The following is a 21528-nucleotide window of genomic DNA, read 5'->3' on the forward strand; positions in this document are numbered from 1 at the left end:
ACATAATAGGATCAGCACACCCATGTCTTCATCTCTACCAATGCAAAACAGTTGCAAGAGACAATTCATTCGAGAAATCCAGAGGAGAAGACAACCCCCTAGCCAAACACGTAAGATAAAGCACTGGCCAGACATTGTATCGTTTCTTCTATTAACAGATGTAAGGATTCCATTTGGTGTGCAGTCTAAGAGGAGCTTGCTTTCTAAGCCTTGAAGTGGATAAATATTTTTGTTTCCACTTGTTACTGCTCACTGCTGCCATTTTTACCTTCCTGGAAGGCTGAAGGTGTGAGCAAAGGCAGCAGCACTGGCCAGCTCAGTGTGAACCATTCTGCAGGCCACTATATACAAAGAATGTAAACATCGTGATGAGCGATGCCCAAACTTTGTAGTTCACGCAGCTGCCAAGCCCTGGAGTTTCTCAGTTATCCACCCTGCCCCATCAAACTCCTGACAAGCGTATGAAAACATTGGTTTGTGGGTCACTTACCACATCCACGAGTCAACCCAGCACAGGAATTGTCCAGAGCCAGGAAAAACGCACACCACACTCTTCACAGGTAAAAAAAAAATTAAGCCCCATTCCTCCTCTAGAACAAGCAAGATCACATTACTTTTTTTCCTCTTAACAGGGCATTTATGTGAACAGGCAATACCCGAGGCCGATATGCTACAATATCGCAATGGTCGCATCCACATTTAATATGCCTTATGCACAAGCTGCAAAAATTCACAAAAGGAAGAGGAAAAACACTCACAGAAGTCAAGTAATTCTGATTTTATATTCAGTCTTTGCAAATCAAGGATGTCCTATTTTTACTATTCATTCAAGGCAAAAGTCTACACAAGCATGCCAAAAGCAGTAATTGAAAAACAGTGAACACCACAGTCTTGAAAATACGTTTAATGTCTAATCTTATACAAAAGTGACAGCATTTTCAAAAAAATATCAAATCCTGTATTTATAGCTTCTCACTATCATACAGCAATATTTGTTTCATCTAAAGAAAATACAGCAGCAGGTGATAATCTATACTTTAAAGATGTGATTGCTTATATTTCATATTGTAAACAAATGCAGTATGTCAATCTCAAAGCACAAGTCAAAACGAACTTCTCAGCAATTTAACTCAAACGATGCATAGAAATGTACAAATTCCATTGCAAAAGCTTCAGGCCAGAAGTTGCTCACACTTGACATAACATGTGATAAAGTTACTACACGGTATATAGTGACAACTTGAGTTTTTACACGATAGATTAACAGGTATACCCTTTTCACTGCTATGCAAAGAACTTTGCTCACAAAAACAAAGGGGTTATGAAACAGGTTTTATGATCTCAAGAAATACGAATATACATTGAAAAACATCCCATATATACTGAATTTTAGCCTAAATGTTCCAGTAATAAATCCTGCCTATTTCAGGAAGAACCTAGAAGTCTAGTTACTTTTACAAATCCCCTTGCCAAAAATCATTACTTGCTACACTTGCTTTATCCTTTCCTACCTCTTCCCATTCCCTGCAAAGACATACGGCCAGTGCAATTTCAAACTGGAGTGCTGCTACTGCACGATCCGTTCATTTGGAATAAATGTTTTTTCATTACATTGATTTATCATCTAAGGCTGCAGGTATCAAAAAAAGCACTTGAGCAAATGTAGTCAATGTTCTCTTATGTTAATTTTTAATTAGTCTTGCCAAGATCTAAGCCAAGTCTGTTTGGGGGGCAACTGGGGCTTATTTAAGGTTAGTAAAGACTCACTTTTTGTTCCTATTTCTAGGGTTACAGATGCCAGGTTTTAAGCTGAAACGTTAAGTATTTTTGTTCAGCTTCAGTACTGTCTCCCTAAAACAAAAAAATACACATACTTCTGCTATTAGCTTTCGTGACATTAGAGTAAAACAGGCACAGCTAAGATGACTGCCGCCTTCTGCAAAAATATTGCAGGACTTTGCCGTAAAGGCTAGGACTACTAACACGCATCACCACCAGGTCACCCCATTTGTTTTTAAGATAGTCCATCACATGCATGCAGGAAGCCACGATAAGGTACTGGAAGAGAATTAACTCGCTTTCACAGTTCCATGATACAAAGACTCCCATGGTAGTTAACAAACTACCATGTTAAGCAAAATTTGTTCTTAATTCTACTTACAGCGGCTAAGTTAGGATATCCCCAGCTGGGGATGAAACAAACTGTCCATGGTCAAAGCCTAGGCTATGAAGTACCACAAAGAGTGCCAGAACTTCTCACAGACACATGGCTGTGTGTCTCAATAACACTAAACTAGCATTGCAGCAAATCCCTTGCATGCTCTTTGCACAGATATGGCAAGAATATGAAAACTTACTGTAGTGTCCCTTCAGAGGGGGGAGGAGGGGGGACAGCTACACAGCAGTGCACAGGCTTTTAAACATTCAATTACTCCCAAATTACACTTACTCAGTGAGGTATGCAGACACACAGCTGAGAACAGAGGACTCTTCCCCATTACGATACTCAACAGAGCCCCAATGAGACCTCCTCGTTCTCAACTGTGGCAATAAGGATCTTTGTAGCCGATGGAACTAAACACCATGCCAGAAACTGCCGGGAAGGGAATTATGAGGTTGGGTTTTTTGATCTTTTAAGCTCAAGTTCAGTTTCCAGGGACTCTGAAAAAGTCTGCTGAGTTCACGCAACTCAGCAGCAAAGTCAAATATTAAATGACTAGAACCCAGGTTAGAAATAGGGAAGTACCTTACCTAAGTGGGAATTAGTTTCTCTTTACATAGACCAAGCCAAACTTCCAACCACCACAGAATGAGAACTGGCAAAATGATGTCCTCATTTGCATGCATAAAACTCACATTTGTCGATTCAAAGTTAACTGCACATTCAGGTTATTAAATTTGCACATAAATGCCTGTTTGTGAACACGAACAGTGTGCTGACAAGTCAGACCAAGTATTTCAAATGCGCATCTTCTCTTCCGTAGTCCCAGACTGAGCAATTGTTTTAAATATATACAAAATGCTGAGAAAACCTTCAAGTTCTCATGCTCTGTCTCTTTAGTTTGAATTACTGTAGCATGTTCAAAAATTACATTTCTTGAATAAAACCTTGAAACACTTTTTATTGACATTTTAGAATAACCTGAAAACAGACAAAATATGACTATCCATCCATTCAGTGACCAGTACAAGTCTGGCAACAAGACTTAAAGCATCCATGGAAACTTAAGAATTAACTTTTTTTTTTAAGTCCTTGGGCCAGATTCTTTATAATCCTTACTTGGCAACTCCCGTCTTTTCAAGGAATACTTGCCAACATAAGAACTACAGATGTTAGTTTTATGTACGTTCTTCGTAATTCACTTTGAAACCAAATGATTATGCCAGCATATGAGCAAGGTAAATTTACGCAAACTGCTCCTTCATACCTCAAATGCACATACAGAAGGCAAGTATTCTTCATAGCCCCAAACATTACTGAAACAAAAACTGTAAAAATCTCTGTAAGTAGTGGATGAAGGTGGAAAACTACAGTATTTTGTTGCCCAGAATGTATTCAACGGTAAGGCTGCAAGAGACAATAATTCATGGTCAATACAGGCTTTTCACAAAGCAGTTAATTCACAATTACAGAAGTTCTTAATTAAAACCAAATTCATCTTTATAATTTATTATTCCTTCCCTATGTGCCTTAGAAGCAATCTCACTAGATTACAGAGAACAGAGTATTTTCTCTTTCAGAAATTACTACAAGGCTTCCCCTCCTGCCCCGCCCCCCCCCCTTTCTTTTTGGCCTTTTAGAGAAGGCTTTCTACAGAGTGGAAGACCACTGTAATGTGATGCTTAGACACACTCCAACTTGATATAATTTAACATTCTAGTATGTTTAGTTAAGCATTTAAGAAGTTGGCTATTATTCCACTCACTACAGGAATAAACCAGATGTGCTGAAATCCCTTACCTGCACTAATAGGTCTTATGCTACTCAATTTCCACACTTAAAAGTATTACATTTTAGAGTAATTTGAGACCAAAATTAATACTCACATGGGGACCACCAGGCATTGATGGAGCACCAGCAGGACCAGATGGCACTTGAAAAGGATTAGGGGGCGTAGGATAGAGTCCTGGAGCTGGATATGATCCTGTGGGTGGAGGGAATGGACCCGGCGGTGAAGGTCCCCATGTTCCAGGTGGGACCGTACCCCATGGTACTGTCGGTGCAGCCCCTGGAGTCTGGGTAGGAGCGGAATATGGCCCTGGGGGTGGATATGGCATGCTAGGTGCAGGATACTGCCCTCCCATTGTTGGTCCCCATGCTCCAGAGGGCATGGATCCCCATGGCCCAACCGGAGCAGGAGGTGCAGCTGGCTCTGTTGGACCACCATAAGGTCTTGGAAGCTCTGGAAAGGGCATATTTGGTGGAGGATACTGCCCTGGTGGGACAGGACCTGGCACAGTTGGGGGTGGATATGGACCACCAGGAGGAGGGCAAGAGGGTCCAGTAGGAGGAGGAGGAAATGGAGCAGGCGGTCCAGGGGGCATTGAAGGATACATTCCTGTTGGTGGAGGTCCAAATGGCACACTGGAAGCAGACGTATTTGGTGGCAGTCCGGTTGGCGCCATAGGGGGAGCGCTTGGGTTGTTCCAAGGATTCGAAGCTGGCCAGCCCTGCGGTGGCTGACCAGGCTGTTGGCCAGGTTTTGTACTGCTCACTTTGGAGGTTTTAGCAGGTGACTGATCTGGTAAAGCATCTGCCAACTAAAAGATAAAGCATCAGTGAGAATGTAAAATGTTTACTGGACTTACTAGTTGCAGACATCCACCCACTACGAGTATATGTTTCAGTTGCCAAAACGGGAGGAGAAGAGCTCTTTGTTGCTGCACAGACACGATTACATTAATTTTTGTGCAGCTTCTATCATTAAGGTAGAAGAGGCATTCTGACATGCTGCAGTTAGAAAACCAAAGATAAAAGGCAAGCGACCACACAAAGCAATAAGCAAGTTCAGTGCAAATCTGAAAAGATTTTCATAGATTTCCATTACAGCTATTCTGACCCTATTAAAGCACAACTCCTTTGCTAATAGCACAGCAGGAGAGACCACAAGGCACCTAGCAGCTTTGTATGTTTAACCCAGACTGCTGTATCTGCCCAAAAGGAAAACACCACAACTGCAGTAGTGGAGAATTAGCCTCTCACACTGTAAGCTCTCCTTCATCTTGAAAAAGGTTGTCAACTTTTAGAATGAAGTACCAGAACTGGCTGACCTTCAGGAAAGAAAAACTGTGACTTACCGAAAATTCATCAGTTCCAGACATTTTGCTGAAAAGTAAGGCAAAATAAAGTGAAAATTGTTGAAAATAATAAAAGTATTTCAAGCAAGAGTTCATGAGACACTCTACATTTGTCTCAATTAAACCACAGTAAGTACTGAACTGGCAGTGCCTCTTCGCAGTGGCTTGTTTTAATGACTCTGGCCCACACAGGTACATGCCACCCATATACTTTCCTCTTGATAAAGTTCTCATGAAAATGAAAGTCTTCAGCCTCTACCCATCTCAGACAGGACCAACACATAACATAAATGGGTCACATTACACTAAAAAAATATTTCAAGTTTTCATACTGAGTAGGCAGCCTACCCAGACAGTGACGCCTGTAAAGCAGTCACACTTTTCTAAACTGGGACTCAGAAAAGGTACAGCAGGCTGCTTGCAGGTGAAGTTAACGCATCAAAAGCAAAACATGATTAAATCCTCATGCAGACCTTATTGTCAGAAATAAAAGAACTATACTTGGCTGATGCTTTAGCCTCCAATTACTTCCGAACATACTAACGGTAGCGGAAGCTCTTACTTATGTTCACTGACTCCAGCTAGCTAGCCTTAACTGAACGTAGACATTGCAAAGGTGTCATTAATGTGTACCTAACTTCTAACCTTTCAACCCTTACAAGAAACATCGAATATAGGGACCAGTGAGTCATGCTATCTTTTTATGAAGGCAACTACAGCACTTAGAGCTTTCCAGAGCTTCACCACAATGAATGTTGACTGGCTTTGTCAGCCATACAAAAGGGCAGCTGAAGTTATAGTCAGTTTGATTAACAACAAATACTGACTAGAGGCGAAGAACTGTTAACAGACAACCACAAGCAAGTGAAATAGGTGCACATGTCCCAGTGCAGCCAGAAGGTTTTAAGGAAGAGCGTGGGAGAAGGAGAAGAACATAAGAGGAGGAAAAATACCAAATATAAGTCAAGAGTACAAATACTACTGTCAAGCTGACCCCTATGAAAAACAATCCTTGTTTTTTCTTGTTGAAGGTGAAGACCTCACTTTTAACACAGAGATCGGTCTCAAGGACAGATGTTTGTATAGATAGCCTATGACAAACAAGTGTATAAGCTTCATTAGGTTATAAATTACATAATGCAAATAATGCACATGTAAACTAGAGTAATAAACTTGTACAGTTTCAGGGAAGACTATCTACATCGTTTCCTAATCTTAGGACAGTACTGATTCAGAACAAGGGGCCATTTAGCTCAGCATCCCATCTTATCTCCAACAATGACCAGTAGGGAATAACAAGAACTGATACTTCAACAGTTCCAAGCTCAGAGTCTTCCAAAATTGTAGGCAATTTCTATGGAATAATAAACCTCAAATAATTTCTTTTCCACAAACACATCCAGTTGTACCACTCATACCTACAACATCCATTAGCAAGGAACTCCGCAGGGCTGCTATCTGTTATACAAAAAAGCACCTTCTTTCTGTTCTAACCTGGGATCTTACTAGTTTCAGTTGTTGCGCCTTCATTCTTGCAGCTGAGGAAATCAGTAAGTCTATTCTTATCCACACTGTCCATGCTGATTATTATTCTACAGATTTTTACCATTTTCTTTCAGCTGTTCCTTCTCCAAGCTGAGCTCTATCTTATTTCATTGACCTTTGTGCAGCAGCTATTCCATACTTTTGATTACTCTCACTGCCTCTCTGAGGCTTTTCCAATTCTTTTATACCTTTTGAGATGAATGACAAGAAGAACCACGCAGAATTCAAGGTGCAGGATAATCACTGATTTATACAGTTCCATAATTATGTTCTGGTTCATCTTCTATTTCCTTCCTAATACTTCTTAATGTTTCATCTGCTTTTTGATGACTATCAAACTGACACTTTTGTAGCAATATCTCACTCCTCAGTGTTAAGGGTCAGCCCATCATTTTATATATGAAATTATATGCACCACCACTATACATTTATCTACTCTGAATTACATCAGATTTATCAACATTGAATTGTACCTGTCATTTATTACCTAATCCTTACTTTCCTGAATGGCTTCATATCAACAAGACACCACTCATCTCATTTCCCAAGTTATTTATGACCACACTGAGCAGCCTAGACCCCGGTGGAAACACAGTGAACTTCCACGTTACACTTAATAATTTAAATAAACCTTTTAAGAAATACGTTATCTACAAAGGTAGCATCCTGGTGGAAATCACTGCCTAACTGTATGAATCTGAAGGTTAGTTGAAGCTTCAACATTAGCTTACAACAGCAGTAGTTCCTTCAAGTAAGTACAAATACCTAAGTCAGATGGGGTACACTGATCAAATTGGAATCATAGATTGGTTTGGTTTGGGGGGGGACCTTAAAGACCATCTAGTTCCAAGCCCCTGCCACGGGCAGGGACACCTCCCACCAGCCCAGGTTGCTCCCAGCCCCATCCAGCCTGGCCCTGAGCACTCCCAGGGATGGGGCATCCACAGCTGCTCTGGGCAGCCTGTGCCAGTGCCTCGCTGCCCTCACAGTAAAGAATTTCTTCCTACTGTCTAACCTAAATCTGCCTTCTTTTAGTTTAAAAATATTCCCCCTTGTCCTGCACTCCAGGCCCCTGTAAAAAGCCCCTCCCCAGCTTCCCTGTCGGCCCCTTTGGGTACTGGCAGGTGCTGTCAGGTCTCCCCGCAGCCTTCTCTTCTCCAGGCTGAACAGCCCCAACTCCCTCAGCCTGTCTCCACAGCAGAGGGGCTCCAGCCCTCTGAGCATCTCTGTGGCCTCCTCTGGACTCGCTCCAGCAGGTCCATGTCCCCCTGATGCTGGGGGCCCCAGACTGGACACAGCACTGCAGGAGGGGTCTCACCAGAGTGGAGCAGAGGGGCAGAATCCCCTCCCTCGACCCGCTGGCCACGTCACTGGTGATGCAGCGCAGGGTACGGTTGGCTTTCCGGGCTGGGCCATGCTGAGCTCCTCGTCCACCAACACCCCCGAGTCTTCCTCCTCAGGGCTGCTCTCGATCCGTTCTCTGCCCAGCCCATTATTTGTGCTCAATGATCAATGACTACTTGTTTAAAGTTGAGAAACCAACTGATCTACTTCTGGAAGGTAGATTTTGCTCCCATTATTAACAGCTCAGCTGTTCAAGAGACATCTACCAAAAAAAGTTCAATTTCTCATCAATAGATACCTCTTACATTAAAATTCATTATTTTTTGCAATAAACCATACTCAATAATAATCACAAGTTGGTATGTGCTTTTTAGTGGCATTGTACTTCAATATGTACTTTACCTATACAGACACAGAAACTAATATAATCCACAAAATATAGGTAATCAATCATTAATATAGAGACAAGAACAAAAATAACTTTTTACAGAGGTATGCATGTAAATGTATTCATAAGAAAAAAGAAAAAAACCCCCACAAACCCAGGTTAACAAAAAGTAACACCAGAACAGGCCACAAGAATCATCCTTTTTTTGGGCAGATGGAGAGATGGGATAAGACCAACTGAAAAACAGATCCACAAGAGATTGAAAAAAGCCCACAGAAGAAGTTAGAACATATGCTGCAAGGGACAGAAGGAAGAAAAGAACAGACCTACAGGCGAATGCAGAAGAAAATCCCATGATCTGTCAGAAAAGTGACAGGGAGTAGTAAATTCAAGTCAAAGCTGTGAATGAATACAGTTGAAACAGGCCTGCTTACAAAATATCAACAAATAACCCCAATATTTGTCAGCAGATTTCTGTGTCATGAAAATTAAGGAGACAATTCTGCTGCGCGACTTATTAAAAAAAAAAGCGTAGTTAAGCATAGCTTATAGTGAGATTTAGTGGCTTTTTTGCTTTGGCAAGCAGACAAGAGCAACATTTGTTGGCAACATTTGGCATTACTGAGCCAATGCCAAGCATGTCAAGGATCCTCTCGCAGACAGGATGGCCTACTTCAGGGACGTTTTTTAAGCACACATTTCATCTGGGTACTGCCACCTTCAATTAGTAAATAGGAAACTGAAAATTACCATTAGACATATTCAGACAATATATGAACTAATTTGTACTTAAATCCAGGATCTACAACACTAGTATAAAGAATTTCAATCAAAACCTTACAGAAATATCAATTATATTTGTAAGAATATTGCCGAAGGCATTCAGATGTTTGCAAACTGGACTTGAGAGACACTGTCAGACAGAAGACCTCCAAGTAACTCCATTTTAACGTACCTACTCATCATGCATGGGCTCAAGATTTTAGAAAAATGTACTGAATGGCTCTTGACTAGAGTTTTAGTGTCAGTACAGTTAACAAATCGACTCCCATTTTCTATTCAAGCTTTCCTAGAAGCACCGATACAAGCAGAGAAAAGCTGATTCATGTCACAGACGTCTGTTTTGCCACATCTAAACTTTACTTCAAATTATTCTTTCCTGGAGCTGAGGGAAGTAAAGAGTGAGTGGAAGGAGAAGGCTTCAGGAATTTAAGTAATCTGGCAGGGAGTAGAAAGACTACAGAACTGGCAGCACTCAAACCGAAGTCCTGCTCACATCCACTGTGCCGTAAGATACGATTTCCTTTGTTTTCTGAAGGCCACCGCCCCTGGTAACATCCCCTGCTTTCCAGAAGTGCAGAGCCTGCCAGCTCCCAACCACTGGTCAGGGCACCATTTCCCAGCCACCTCTGAGAACGCATATGGCCAGAAGTGTCAAACTGAAGCCAGGGATAGACAGAGATCACCGATGTCTGCAAAAAAGGCATCCAGGAGCAGAAACTCTCTAATCCTTTATCCTGAAGAGTGATGAAAGGGCATGAAGGACTTCCATCGCACCTACCCAGAAAGCACACACAGCAAAATCTTCAAACCACAGTCCAGGCTCTCCTGGACACATGAGTTGCTCCCAAAAATTAACAGCAGGTAGGTGAGACAAGCAAGCGTACCAAGCTCCACGCCACAGGCTGGAGAAAGGTTGGGAAGCACCCCTCCAACACAGCACCGGCTGGCTAGTTCTACCAACAGGGTTCAAGACCAACTGGTGATTTTCAGAGAGGTCTGTGAAAGCCCTGGAAAGTTTCTGGAAGTGTGGTGTTACGTGTGGCATACTAAAGCTGTCCTACTAAACAGCTTCCACAGTAAGACAGCTCCACAGTGTTTAAGCTCTAAACTCTCCCTGATCACATCCAGCCCAACTGAAAGGGATGGATGTAGTAGTACTTTTTCTCATACTCTTGCCTTTCCTGACTTTTATCCATCATCAGTCCTTAGGGACCCTCATTAGAAAGAGCTGTCCAAATCACTTTCTTTTAATAAAGCTCTCCAAAACTAAGCATCAACTGCTTTCATTTTTTTTAGTTGTATGACATTTTCCAAACACTTGATGTGCCAGATTTAGTTCCCGTCTCCAAGATCATTTTTCAAACACAGAAAAAATGCTTTTTAGATGCAACAGGCTCTGCTGCATTTCCACTGGGTGGCATGGCTCTATCAGGAAAGAGGTTCTTTTGTCACTCTAACATGACTAATACCTACCAGCATAACCTCATCTACAAGATTTCTGCCCACATAAGTATAACTACCCAACATAGCTATACAGATAAAATGGAAGAGAGACCAAATCTTAGACAGCTTCTAAATGTTTCCTAAAATATGCAAATTCCTGCAGCTTCTACCTTCAGGCATTAAACATCAACATTTTATAGCTGGCCTTTCCCTATCTTTAATGCCTTCTCAGCAGCCACACTGATGCGCTTGCGTACCACGCAATCATTTAATTTGACCTGCATGTTTATTCACTGGGAGAATAAAGACAACTGGTAAACAGACAGAAGGAGGGGAAAAAATAAACAAAATAAACGGTTATATCATTAGTAGCTAGATGAAATTTGGTGATCTTTTTGCCCCTTCCCATGTCTGTTTTGACTAACAAAAAGGACAGTAGTCAGCTTTTTAGTTTTCACGTTTTCAGGACAGATTTAATTATGACCAGACAACTAAAATGTTGCATTTGCTATAAATTATCAACTACCAGAAAAAAAAAAAATCTTCAAAATAGAAGTCTTATCAGTTTCCAAGACCTGTAAAATACAAAGCCATAAAAGACTGTAATCTGTTCCAGTTTTCCACCCGTGACAGGCCATTCAGTTTCACAGCTGCCTCCCTACCAAGACCAGACCTAATCACTTCAGATGGTCACCACATCACAAGCAGATGGTTCTAAACCCAGCAGACATATATCACTTCTGAGGTGGATTGTTCATGTGCCAGCTGTGATACAGAATCAGCGGAGAACAGTGAGTCTCCACTACGCAAGATTATTCCTGTCCGCACCATCCTACCCCATGAATCTTGCAAAAGATTATTACTCCAGCAGCTCAGAACAATTAAAACATAACTTCCATAGTTGCCTCTAAACTTTGTTTAGCACTACAGACCCCATGCTCATCACGTTATCCAGCTTCCAATTATCAATTCTTACGAAGTCTTCCTGAACTAGCTATTAAAACTATTTAAAGAATACCTGTGTTCTCCTCCTATCAAAGCTATATACTCAGGAATTATCAGCTTACTTACTTTTATTTGTTTTGGATGAAATAAACATACTGACCCCAAGAGTAAGTGACTATCTGCTATCTTCACTGGAGGGTTTTTGGCGCATGTGTGCCCCCCACCAATAAAACCACCAAAACTGCATGTCATATTCCAGTTCTAGCATCAATGTGACAAAGTCACAAAGCTTTTTGCTTCTGAACAGAGGCTCAGAGCTTTTCCAGGATACAGTAATAACTGCTTTTCAGGCTCCAAACCCACTGCATGGATATGGCTGGCATCTTTCACATGCTGATCTGGCACTGTTAAAACATACTTGAATGAACTCAAGTTTCAAGAATATCAAAAGAGGTTTCTAGGCCTGGCTTGATATTTACCTCAAATTTTTGCATCAGCCACTGGTCTCCATAGGTCTAGGAGAGGGTAGTTTCAAGGTGTATCAGTGTTTTTTTTTAAAAAAGCTACCTTTGGTTTTACATCCACTGACAATAAGGTTGAACAGCATCAGAGCAACACTGTCTTCTATGGAATCTACCTAGAAACAAGTTCCCTCTCAGAGATAAAAACCTGTCAGATATCTCTCCAAGCAATGCACCCTTTAATACCACACAGTGCTAGCTTTCCCAGTAAGTAGCTACCTTAAGTATATTAACATTTGATAAAATGAATCAACTTCTCATAAACTATGAAAAATCGACTTGCCTGAGACCTTCTTTAACGAAGAACCTTTGAGTTAAACAGTCATTTATGTGCGATCCGCATTCATTTTTAGTCATTTACGGATGACGATCATCTAGCATCAATAAAGCCAACAAAACATTTTGCCCAGTCAAGACACAGTAGCTACCACTGTTACAGCGTAAACCAGATCTTCTACAAAGGAACCTCCTTTGCTCTGCAGCATCAGCGAAGCCAGCCCCACGGCACGGAGAGCGGCGGCAACCACTAGGCCGCCACCGGCCCCGCGAAGCGATCGGCCCTCCCCAGGCGGCGGGTCTCCGGGCGGGGAAGGCTACCTGCTGGGAGGCCTGCCACCCCCCGGTACCACCCCTCCGCAGCTCGCCGGGGCCGGGAGAGGAGGCGGCACCTCCCCACCCGCCTCTCCCGAGGCTTTGAAGGGGGAAGAGCCAGCTGAGGCCCGGCAGTCCCCGGGGGACGGCCCCGCCGCCGAGGTGGGGGATGGAACCCCCTCCCCTTCCTCCCCACACAGCGGCCCGGCCCTCCCTCCCGTTGGCTAAGAGGCCGGGCGGGCAGCAGCCCGCCGTTGCGCGGCGGCGGGTACCTGGGCGGGAGGAGCGCGGCGCGGCGCAGGCCAGGAGCGAGGCAGCAGGCGGCGGCCCGCAGCACCACCGCCACCCCGACGCCCAGGCGGAAGCGGAACTACGTCACAGGCCCCACCTCCCCGCCGTCCGGAAGCTCCCGCGCTTGGCCCCACCCCCGAGGAGCGCCCGCGCCCTCCCCGCCAGCCCCGCTGCGGGCCACGTGACACACACCCCCTACCCCCCCCCGCCAGCCGCCGCCGCGCGGCCTCGCGGTCACGTGGAGCTTTCCCGCCCCCGCGCGCCGGGGGTTGGCAGCGGCGCTGACAGGATCCGCCCGGCGCCGGCCACAGCCCGGGCCCCCGCAGGGACAGGCGGCCCCTCCCCGGCCCGGCACCGGCCTCGGGGCACCGGGCGGCGGGGCCACTTGGCAACAGGCGTCCCACCGCCCGCCGAAAGGTGTCTGCAGCGGCGGGAGGGTGACCTCGAGCCCTTTGCTGGCTTGGCTGGCCACTTTCCCCTCAGCTAGCACAAAATCCCACCAAGGTTTATGTAAAGTTACCCAAAACGTACAGTTTTAGCATTTTAGACCTAAGGGTTGGGCGGCACACCTGATAACTTGGCGGGTTTTCGCAGATAACGACATCTCACTGCTTACCTTCATGTCCTCAGACCCTTGTAGTAAGGAGAACTAAATATACAGCATCGTTTTCCTGCCCTGCCCCTCCAAGCTATGACACTAATCCTGCAAGCGTTTGCATACACAGATTATTCCGTTAAACTCAGCAGAAACGCGGGCATGGGCGATGCCGAGCAGATGCCAAGCACATGCCAACGGTTATGCCCCATGTGCTGGCGCCCTTCCCCTTGTGACTGCACATCTATTTGTACTTCTCAAGGTCGTTATTCTGCCATTTCTGAAGCAACTGGGAAAAAGCAGCAGCAGGGGCAGGCCCCAGGCAGCTATGGTAGCTGCAACAGGCATGAAACTGTAACGTTTTTACTTATTTCTTTGCATAAATCATCACTACTAAAACTAAATGGGCGTTCACTACAGACCCAGTCCCATGACGGCATGGTAACTTGGTTAATCAGCTCCCTCCAAATTTAATTAAACACCATGGAAAATTTAGGCTGATGTCACAACCGCCTTCCTGAGCACAGCGATCACTGGGAGTTTGTGTAGAAACAGCATATCTTGTGTGGCCCTGTTGGAAGAAACAAACAAGTAAGAATGAAATCAATCTTTCTCACACAGCAGTTCAGCTCACCTTCACTTTTCCATCCTAGAAAGGGCTCCACCGCGGGCAGTTGCTGCTGGGTCCTGGTTTGCCAGCGGTGACAGCAGGAGTCCCCAGAGCATGATGTTTCTTCCTGAGCAATCTGGTAGTTAGAAACCTTAATTAATGAGCAAACATACGGCCGATGACGGTGATGTTGCCTCACTTTAAATCTCAAACTGGGATGGCAATAGCACTTTTAATCAATAACCTTACCAGCCAGCCTTCACATTAGGATCGCCTGATGTGTAATAAATGTCACCCCCCTTTCTGCAGAAGCAGAAAGGATGATGAATTTTTGCACAAACATTTATTTGTTTCACAGCTTTCCCCTCCTTCGGGCAAAGGCAGCTCTTCATCTGTGTGTACGTATATACTTAAAGCTGTAAAAAGAGCTGCAGACATGACTTTACATAATTTGTGTGCAATTGATCCGTCTTAGTGCCAGGAATTGGACTCAGGGGGCCTAATGTCAAGCCCTGGCCACATCCTATTGGAAGACATTACTTTGCACTCTGAATTATGTAATAGAAAAAAAAGTTGGGGTGAAATTGCAAATTTAGAGCTTGTATGTAGCTCTTAAGGAAGACAATGGAAGTTGTGTGAAAGAAATTTGGCTTACTATTAGTAAGAGGCATTATTTTCCATGCCTCTATTGTAGGACCTGCTGGGGTATTATTTAAATTACTCAGACAGGCTGTTTGGTATAATAATGTGAGGACAGTTCTTTATTACAGGTCTACGTTGCAGGGCCTGCACTGTTGCCTGTATGTTACAAGTACAGGCCACTTTGTTTTCCCTTCAGCATCATATAAATATTTGGGTTGGAGAGAAGCTCCGGTCTAACCTGCATCTCAAAACAGGGCTAACTTCAAACCTTGTCAGTTTTGAGTGTCTCCAAAGATGGAGATTGCACAACCTCTCTGGACATCCAGTGCAGTCCCTAAATACAGTCACTGTGAATGCTGCCATTATTCCTTGCATCTTGTCAGACTTCCCTTTGCTGTATCTTGTGACTGTTGCTGCTTGTCCTTTTGCCACGTACCTCTGCGAAGCATCTGCCTGCTCTTTAACACCCCTCTGGGTGGCTGGAGGCTGCGGTGAGTTCCTCCTACCCTCTCTCCTAGCTCAAAACTGCAATTTCTGCAACCTCTCTTCATACCCTCTGGCCCCCCAGCCACACCAGTGGCCCCCCTCTGAACTCCCTCCAGTTTGTCGACATCTCTCTCATCTTTCAGTGGCAAACTCGAGCATAATTGCCTGCCTTAGCCTTTACTTCGGGGTGGAAGAACAACAGACAATACCCAAATTGTCTGATTTAATACTTTTCAGGGACAATAACACAGATCCTGAAATGTGACAAGCATCAGAGTCAGGAAACTTTATCGCACCCAGAGGGCTGTACATGCCACAAACAATAAATTCAGAAGAACAATAACAGTATCTTTTTTGTACCTCCTGCTCTTACATGAGCTAGTCAGAAGGAGGAACTGAGACACAGTGGAGGCATCCCTTTTTTATCCAACCAGAAAATAAAAGGATTAGGTTTTATTTTTTGTAATGAGTTTAAAACTATGGAATGTCATGTCAGTTTTAGTTAAAAAAATGCCAGTCTCTGACGATGGGCTAGAACAGTGAGATGTAAGATATTAAGCTTCAGTTACAGTGTTGATTCTTCCTGGGCGATGTCACTCAGCTTTTGTATTCATGCTTCACTGTGCACTGTGAACATCATGTGCTCTGAAGAATTAGCTGAGCCACCCTGAAGCTAGATTTTAAAGGATACCAGATGGTATGTTCAATGCATGTGGTAAGCTTTTATATGCTTTTCCCCTATGGCCAATCACTGACTGATCATTTATTTCAAAACCCTCATAAAATAAATCACTTTGAAAATGACGCTGTCTCTAGTTAATAAGTGCTCCTTCTCAAAGCAGAGGCTTGTTGCCATGAAGATAAAATCATAAAACTGGTTCAAAGTGCATTGGGATGGCAAACGCACCCTATTGAGGACATGAGATAAACTGGATTGAACTGGGAAGGAAGCATTGCTGTCTGCTTGTTGTGAAATGATGAGCAGGTGAACTGTCATTGAAGACACTTCAGCAGTCACTTAGGTACTAACAGATGAGTTTTTTTGTGACAAGGAGTGAATTTCCTGGGTACATTTTCTTTCCACAGTGGTGGATATGTAGAACCTTGATCATGTGTCAAGCTACTGCATGCATTTGTTTTCAGATTTTGGAGCTAGTGATTATGTCAGGCAGCAGAAGACAGAGCTCTCTCTACTTCTTTTTGTTCTTTAGTGAGTAAGAAGTAGAAAATTCCTCTCTGTGTGACACCAATGAAACTCACCTCACAGTTTCTCAATGAGTTTTATGACATTTGCTGTTTGGCTTACAGCCACGGCTTTGACAAGCAGATGATAATATGAAATTATGGCCCTTCGTTCTCTGAAGGATCATGTTTCCAAGTACTCACTGCTGTGGAGACAAGCTGGAAAATGTCTTTTTCCAAAAACTTCAAAACAAATCAAAGGACCCCTTATTTTATTGCACTCTTATTTTGTAATTGTAAATTGAGCTGGTTTTATAGCGAGGGAGAAAGAGGTGAGGAGTAGCTCGCTTGTGGAGGCTTGGGCCTGGCAGTGAGGGGAGAATTGATTTTCCCCATGGCCCAGATTCTCTGACGCATACAAACACGCAGGCACACACCCGCATCCCTGCTGAAGAAACTTAAGAATAGTCATAGTGGGACAGACCAAAGGTCTGGCTGGCCTCCAGTCCCATGTGACTGCAGGCAACGCCAGATCCTTAGGAAAAGGAGAAAGACAAGAAATGTGGAATGATCCCCCCCTCGCAAAGCCTCCAAGCCCCTGGCAGCTGGCAGTGTGGGGCTCCATCTGCATCCTCACCCGCTGGGGACCCACCAGAGGCAAGGCCAGCACTGTATGAAGGTACTGTCCGTGCCAAGGGATGCCTGCTGCGTATCTCTGTGGTCATGTGAGCAGCTCCCAGTGGGGAGAATGTGCCTGGATTGCTAAATCTCACTCACTCAGGTTTTTATCACTTCCCTATGAAGCCATTTGTGGCTGTATCATAGAATCCTAGAATCGTTTAGATTAGAAAAGACCCTTAAGATCGAGTCCAACTGTATCTTTGTGCTTCATTTTACCTTTATGTGCAAAGCAGTTGAGATCTGTTTGTTTATTAAGAAGACACTTCTCTGCTTGGGCACTTCTCTCTGTACACTGTCTGAGGGCCTTTGAGATCTCTGCTTTTTGCGCAGCCACTGACGTATGTATTTCTATATGTGAAATTAATTGTTCAGTACCAAGTTGCTCATGTCTCTACTTCAGATGTATATTGATGGTGTAGCCATGCTGCTAAGGTCAATGATCCACTGATTGGCGCCAGAGAACACATTTACAGTGAAATGGCTTGTAATAATTCAGGGAATGATGTGTGTAAGGATCATTTGAGCTTGTGAAGGATCTGTAAGCCACTGATATGACAAAGGTGCTACCGAAGGGTGTGTGATGAATTATTGACAGGAGTATTCAGTATAAAACACCATGTGGAAAGCGTTACATCTAGAGCTGAGCCAGCGGTGTGTGGCAGTGTGGGCAGAGCTGCCTTCTCTGCTTGCATGAGGTTTGGTGGGGAGCCTGGCTCCAGGGGTGCTCTAGTTTTACTCACACATCTGGGAGGTTTATAGCAGCTGAAGAGATGCTGGCACCTGACCGAAAATCCTCCAGATGAAATCCAAGTCGATGCTTACCTGTTAATTACAGTAGTTTTAGGAATCTCTCGGAGTGCGGGTATTTTCCCCCAACATTTCTATGCTGATCTGGAATGGACATTTTCCAGGTACCTGGTGCAGCTGAGGGAGTTCACTCCATGCCAGGACTAAGGTTTTGTGCCTTACCTTCCCCCTCCCTGCTCCAGGTAGGGACTTCATGGCTGCAAGTGCCTTGTCAGTTTTGGGCTACCCCATTAAAAGAGCACAAATTTCATCCACTGCAACTTTAATACAGTAAAATCTTGCCATATTGGCTAATAGTCATTTAATGCTCTGAGAAAATCTGTGGGAATAACACCCATGTCATTCCTCCTCCCCTTCAGCTTTCAGGCCCTTATTCAGCAAATAGCTTAAATGCCGTGCTGAAGTGGTGCCTTTTAGTTGCTAATGCCATGCAAAAATGCCCTGAGAATAAAGCAGTTTTCATGATCGCTGCTAAGAATCCACTTCCTTCTCTGGGTCTTATTTTTCCATCAGCCTGATGGAAGAGTACAGCCAGAAAACAGATTAGCCCAGGAAAGACTTCTGAACTAATAAACATACCGCAAATACACTTCTTAGTCATATTTTAGGTCAAATGGATTTGTCAAGTCAATAGTCACCCAAGTGTGAAGGATTCCTATAAATAAATGAGACTTAAATATTTTTAAGATCTGTCTGACAGAGCTCCTTTAAAGTGCAAATGTAGCTGGAATTAACTGAAGTCAAGATCATTTCAAGAAAGAGTCATTTAAAAAAAGAAAACAAACATCTGAACTTTTTAACCTTGGGCTTGTTTCCAGCCACGTCCCTACCAATGTTAACAAATTCAGAAAATTCCATGAAAATCTCTATTCTTTGGACTCGTAAGGCATTTAGCATGATGTTCTGAGTTCCTTTTCTCTCTTACAAAAACAGGAAGAAATTATGCAAGGTAGTAGCTGTTTAAATACTAGAAAGTCTCCCTGGGGAGAATTACAGACATTTCAGTGATAAATTGGAAGTGAGATAACAGAAGGTTTGGAATGAGCCTGATCCAAAGTTAATTTCAAAGCTTCTTCATTGATTTCGGGGCTTTTTGTATGAGGTTTGAGCTGAGAAAGTCTCAGCCTGGCTAAGTTTGGGTGATGGGTTTGTTTTCGTGCAGGTTTACCCTGGGGAGTTCCCACTGAAGGAGGGCAAAAAAATGTTAAGCCAGCACTGGATTTTTTTTATGGAAGTCCTACATCCAAACTTCATCCCAAGTCTTCCCAACAGTCAGGCTGCTCTTCTCCCCACCAGGCCAGAACCTAACCGCTCCAGGCTGTGTGAGTGAGCATTATATGTTAATCTCAGTTCTCCCTGCCTGGGGGCAAGTACTACTCCTCCCCGTAAATGTTTGTACTATTGTCTGTAGAAACAGATTTCAAATCTCCACTGTAAACTCTACACACACACATCCCACTCCCCCACTCCACCCCCGGAGTAAATGCATCCTAATTAATTAGCAGAAATACTCCTCCTATACTGCCACTTAGAAGGAAAAGGAACTGACTATTGTGATAAAGTACATGGCAAAACATTCTGCGCTCCACTCTAACAGTATCCGAGGGATCGGAGGACGTAATTGCCTTGTTATTTCGCGTTCCCCAGGGCTGTGCTGGAGGCAGTTTAGCAGCATGGGCACCTAAAAACTGCCTCCAGCAAACTCCACGCCCTGCTGCTTGCTTTCCCAGGTCCCCTGTTGCCTTTGCTTGGCTTGGCAGGAGCTCATTCTCCTCCTCCTCTGGGAAATTCCCATCCTTTAATTCCCCATCCCATGACTGCTGTCCTGGACTTCATTAACAGCACTGTTACAGAGCCCACTCCCCTCCACCAGCTCTCCTATATTCATATATTGTTTCCCATTTTATGCTTAGACTTGAAATTCTTAGGACGTGGAGCATCTCCTTGTTTTAGTTTTGAGGTCAGCAGTATCAACCTGCTGTTGCAACACAAATAATGAACATGAATAACACTTCCTCAGTCATATTTCAGCCTAGCGTCACAGGGTCCAGGCCGGTTGGTGACCTGAGAAAACCAGTCTCATTCTGGACCGTGTCACACTCCTTCCTTGGCGCTACTTCAGCTAAACACATTCTGGGAGAACAACAAGATATGCTGCCAAAATTGCAGAAAGAACCAACTCCCCAAACAGGAGGCCTTCCTCCAGCTCCACTATTTGAACCACAGGTTTAATGAAGTAACAGGAGGTAAAAACAAGTGCAATGCTCTTTAAACTTATAAATAACTCCTAATCACACAAGTTGTTTCTAAACAACAAGTAGGGAGTAGCAAGGATTGCAGGATCAGACTCCAAAACGATTACGCTGAAGTGTAGTAAAAAATGGGCACTCTCCCTTCCTTCTCAGCAAAAATTTAATAACCAGCGCTGTAGTTAGGTCTGATACTGCTAGAAATTGCTTTTCTTTTAGATGAAGTATATATTTTATCACATGCTTGCTAAAATGTATTTTCATAATTAAAAATGAAGTATAATTGGCAAATAAATGAAGTATACTTTTGTGGAGATGTACTCTCATTCATTCACCAATTTGCTCTCAATGGTTTGCAGTCAATCTCCCTACTGTTAGAAATGAAGGCACACTGTCATATTTAGACTGTAAAAACACCAGCACACAGTCATTTAGCGCCTCATTCAAAAGAACTTCCTATAGTAATGCTTATTTTGATTCTGAGACAAGCAAAGCACAGGTCGCTGAACTGGGCTGGCCACTGTCTAAGCTGCTCTTCCTTGAGCCTTCACTTATGGCCACTGTTGGGGATGGGCTACTCGGCTCGATGGGCTTATATAAAATAGGTAAGTCAGTGTATAAGTCTTGTATTAGAAGGCAAATATGATAAAGCTGGAACTGGCAGAGGCAGTGAAAGAAAGAATTTTGGATGCTCGTGACAGTACCCCAGCCAGCGGGAGACGGAGGGAGGTGTACATCTTTTTGCTTTCCTTCCTACCACTGTGCGTTGCAGGTTAAGGTGGATAAGCTACACTTGTCATTTCAGCTGTTACAATATTAAATTTCATTTGCTAATGCCATATGTTATTTGTGTTATAACAAATGAGCTGGTTTTAGCTCATAAAGCATTGAAGGAATTTATCTGGAAGAATTTCTATGCTAACATGGCCAAATATTTGACAAACAGGGTTCTAAAATGTGGGTTTTGGAGCGCTATTTGATTACAGTGTGCAGGTATCAAAGCAGTTCAGAGTACAATGTGGGGGAAGGAGGACAGGAGATTAAAGAGCAGAGGCACAATGCTTCGCTTGGGAAGCCCTTGGAAAAGTCAGCTCGGGTTCCCCGGTTTCCCTGCCATCGCTTTCCCT

The 21528-nt window shown here is 43.7% G+C and overlaps 1 protein-coding gene across 1 annotated transcript; it reads right to left on the bottom strand.

Moving 5' to 3' along the window:
- Positions 1-791: 791 nt before the first annotated feature.
- MAPK1IP1L (mitogen-activated protein kinase 1 interacting protein 1 like) lies at positions 792-13241 on the bottom strand. The gene is made up of 4 exons (XM_037394972.1): positions 13131-13241; positions 5299-5326; positions 4048-4761; positions 792-3568 (listed from the first exon to the last, which is right to left on the bottom strand). The coding sequence occupies exons 2-4, from the start codon at positions 5320-5322 to the stop codon at positions 3557-3559; spliced, it is 750 nt and encodes a 249-aa protein (XP_037250869.1). The 5' UTR covers positions 5323-5326; positions 13131-13241; the 3' UTR covers positions 792-3556.
- Positions 13242-21528: the final 8287 nt, after the last annotated feature.

The sequence above is a fragment of the Falco rusticolus genome, chromosome 7, assembly GCF_015220075.1.
Source record: "Falco rusticolus isolate bFalRus1 chromosome 7, bFalRus1.pri, whole genome shotgun sequence".
Lineage (NCBI taxonomy): Eukaryota > Metazoa > Chordata > Aves > Falconiformes > Falconidae > Falco > Falco rusticolus.

Excerpts from the sequence above, each read along its gene's own strand:
- MAPK1IP1L (XM_037394972.1), bottom strand. The coding sequence starts at position 5,322 with ATGTCTGGAACTGATGAATTTTCG. Across the intron at positions 4,762-5,298 it reads CTGGAACTGATGAATTTTCG|TTGGCAGATGCTTTACCAGA; the intron begins GTAAGTCACAGT and ends TTTATCTTTTAG.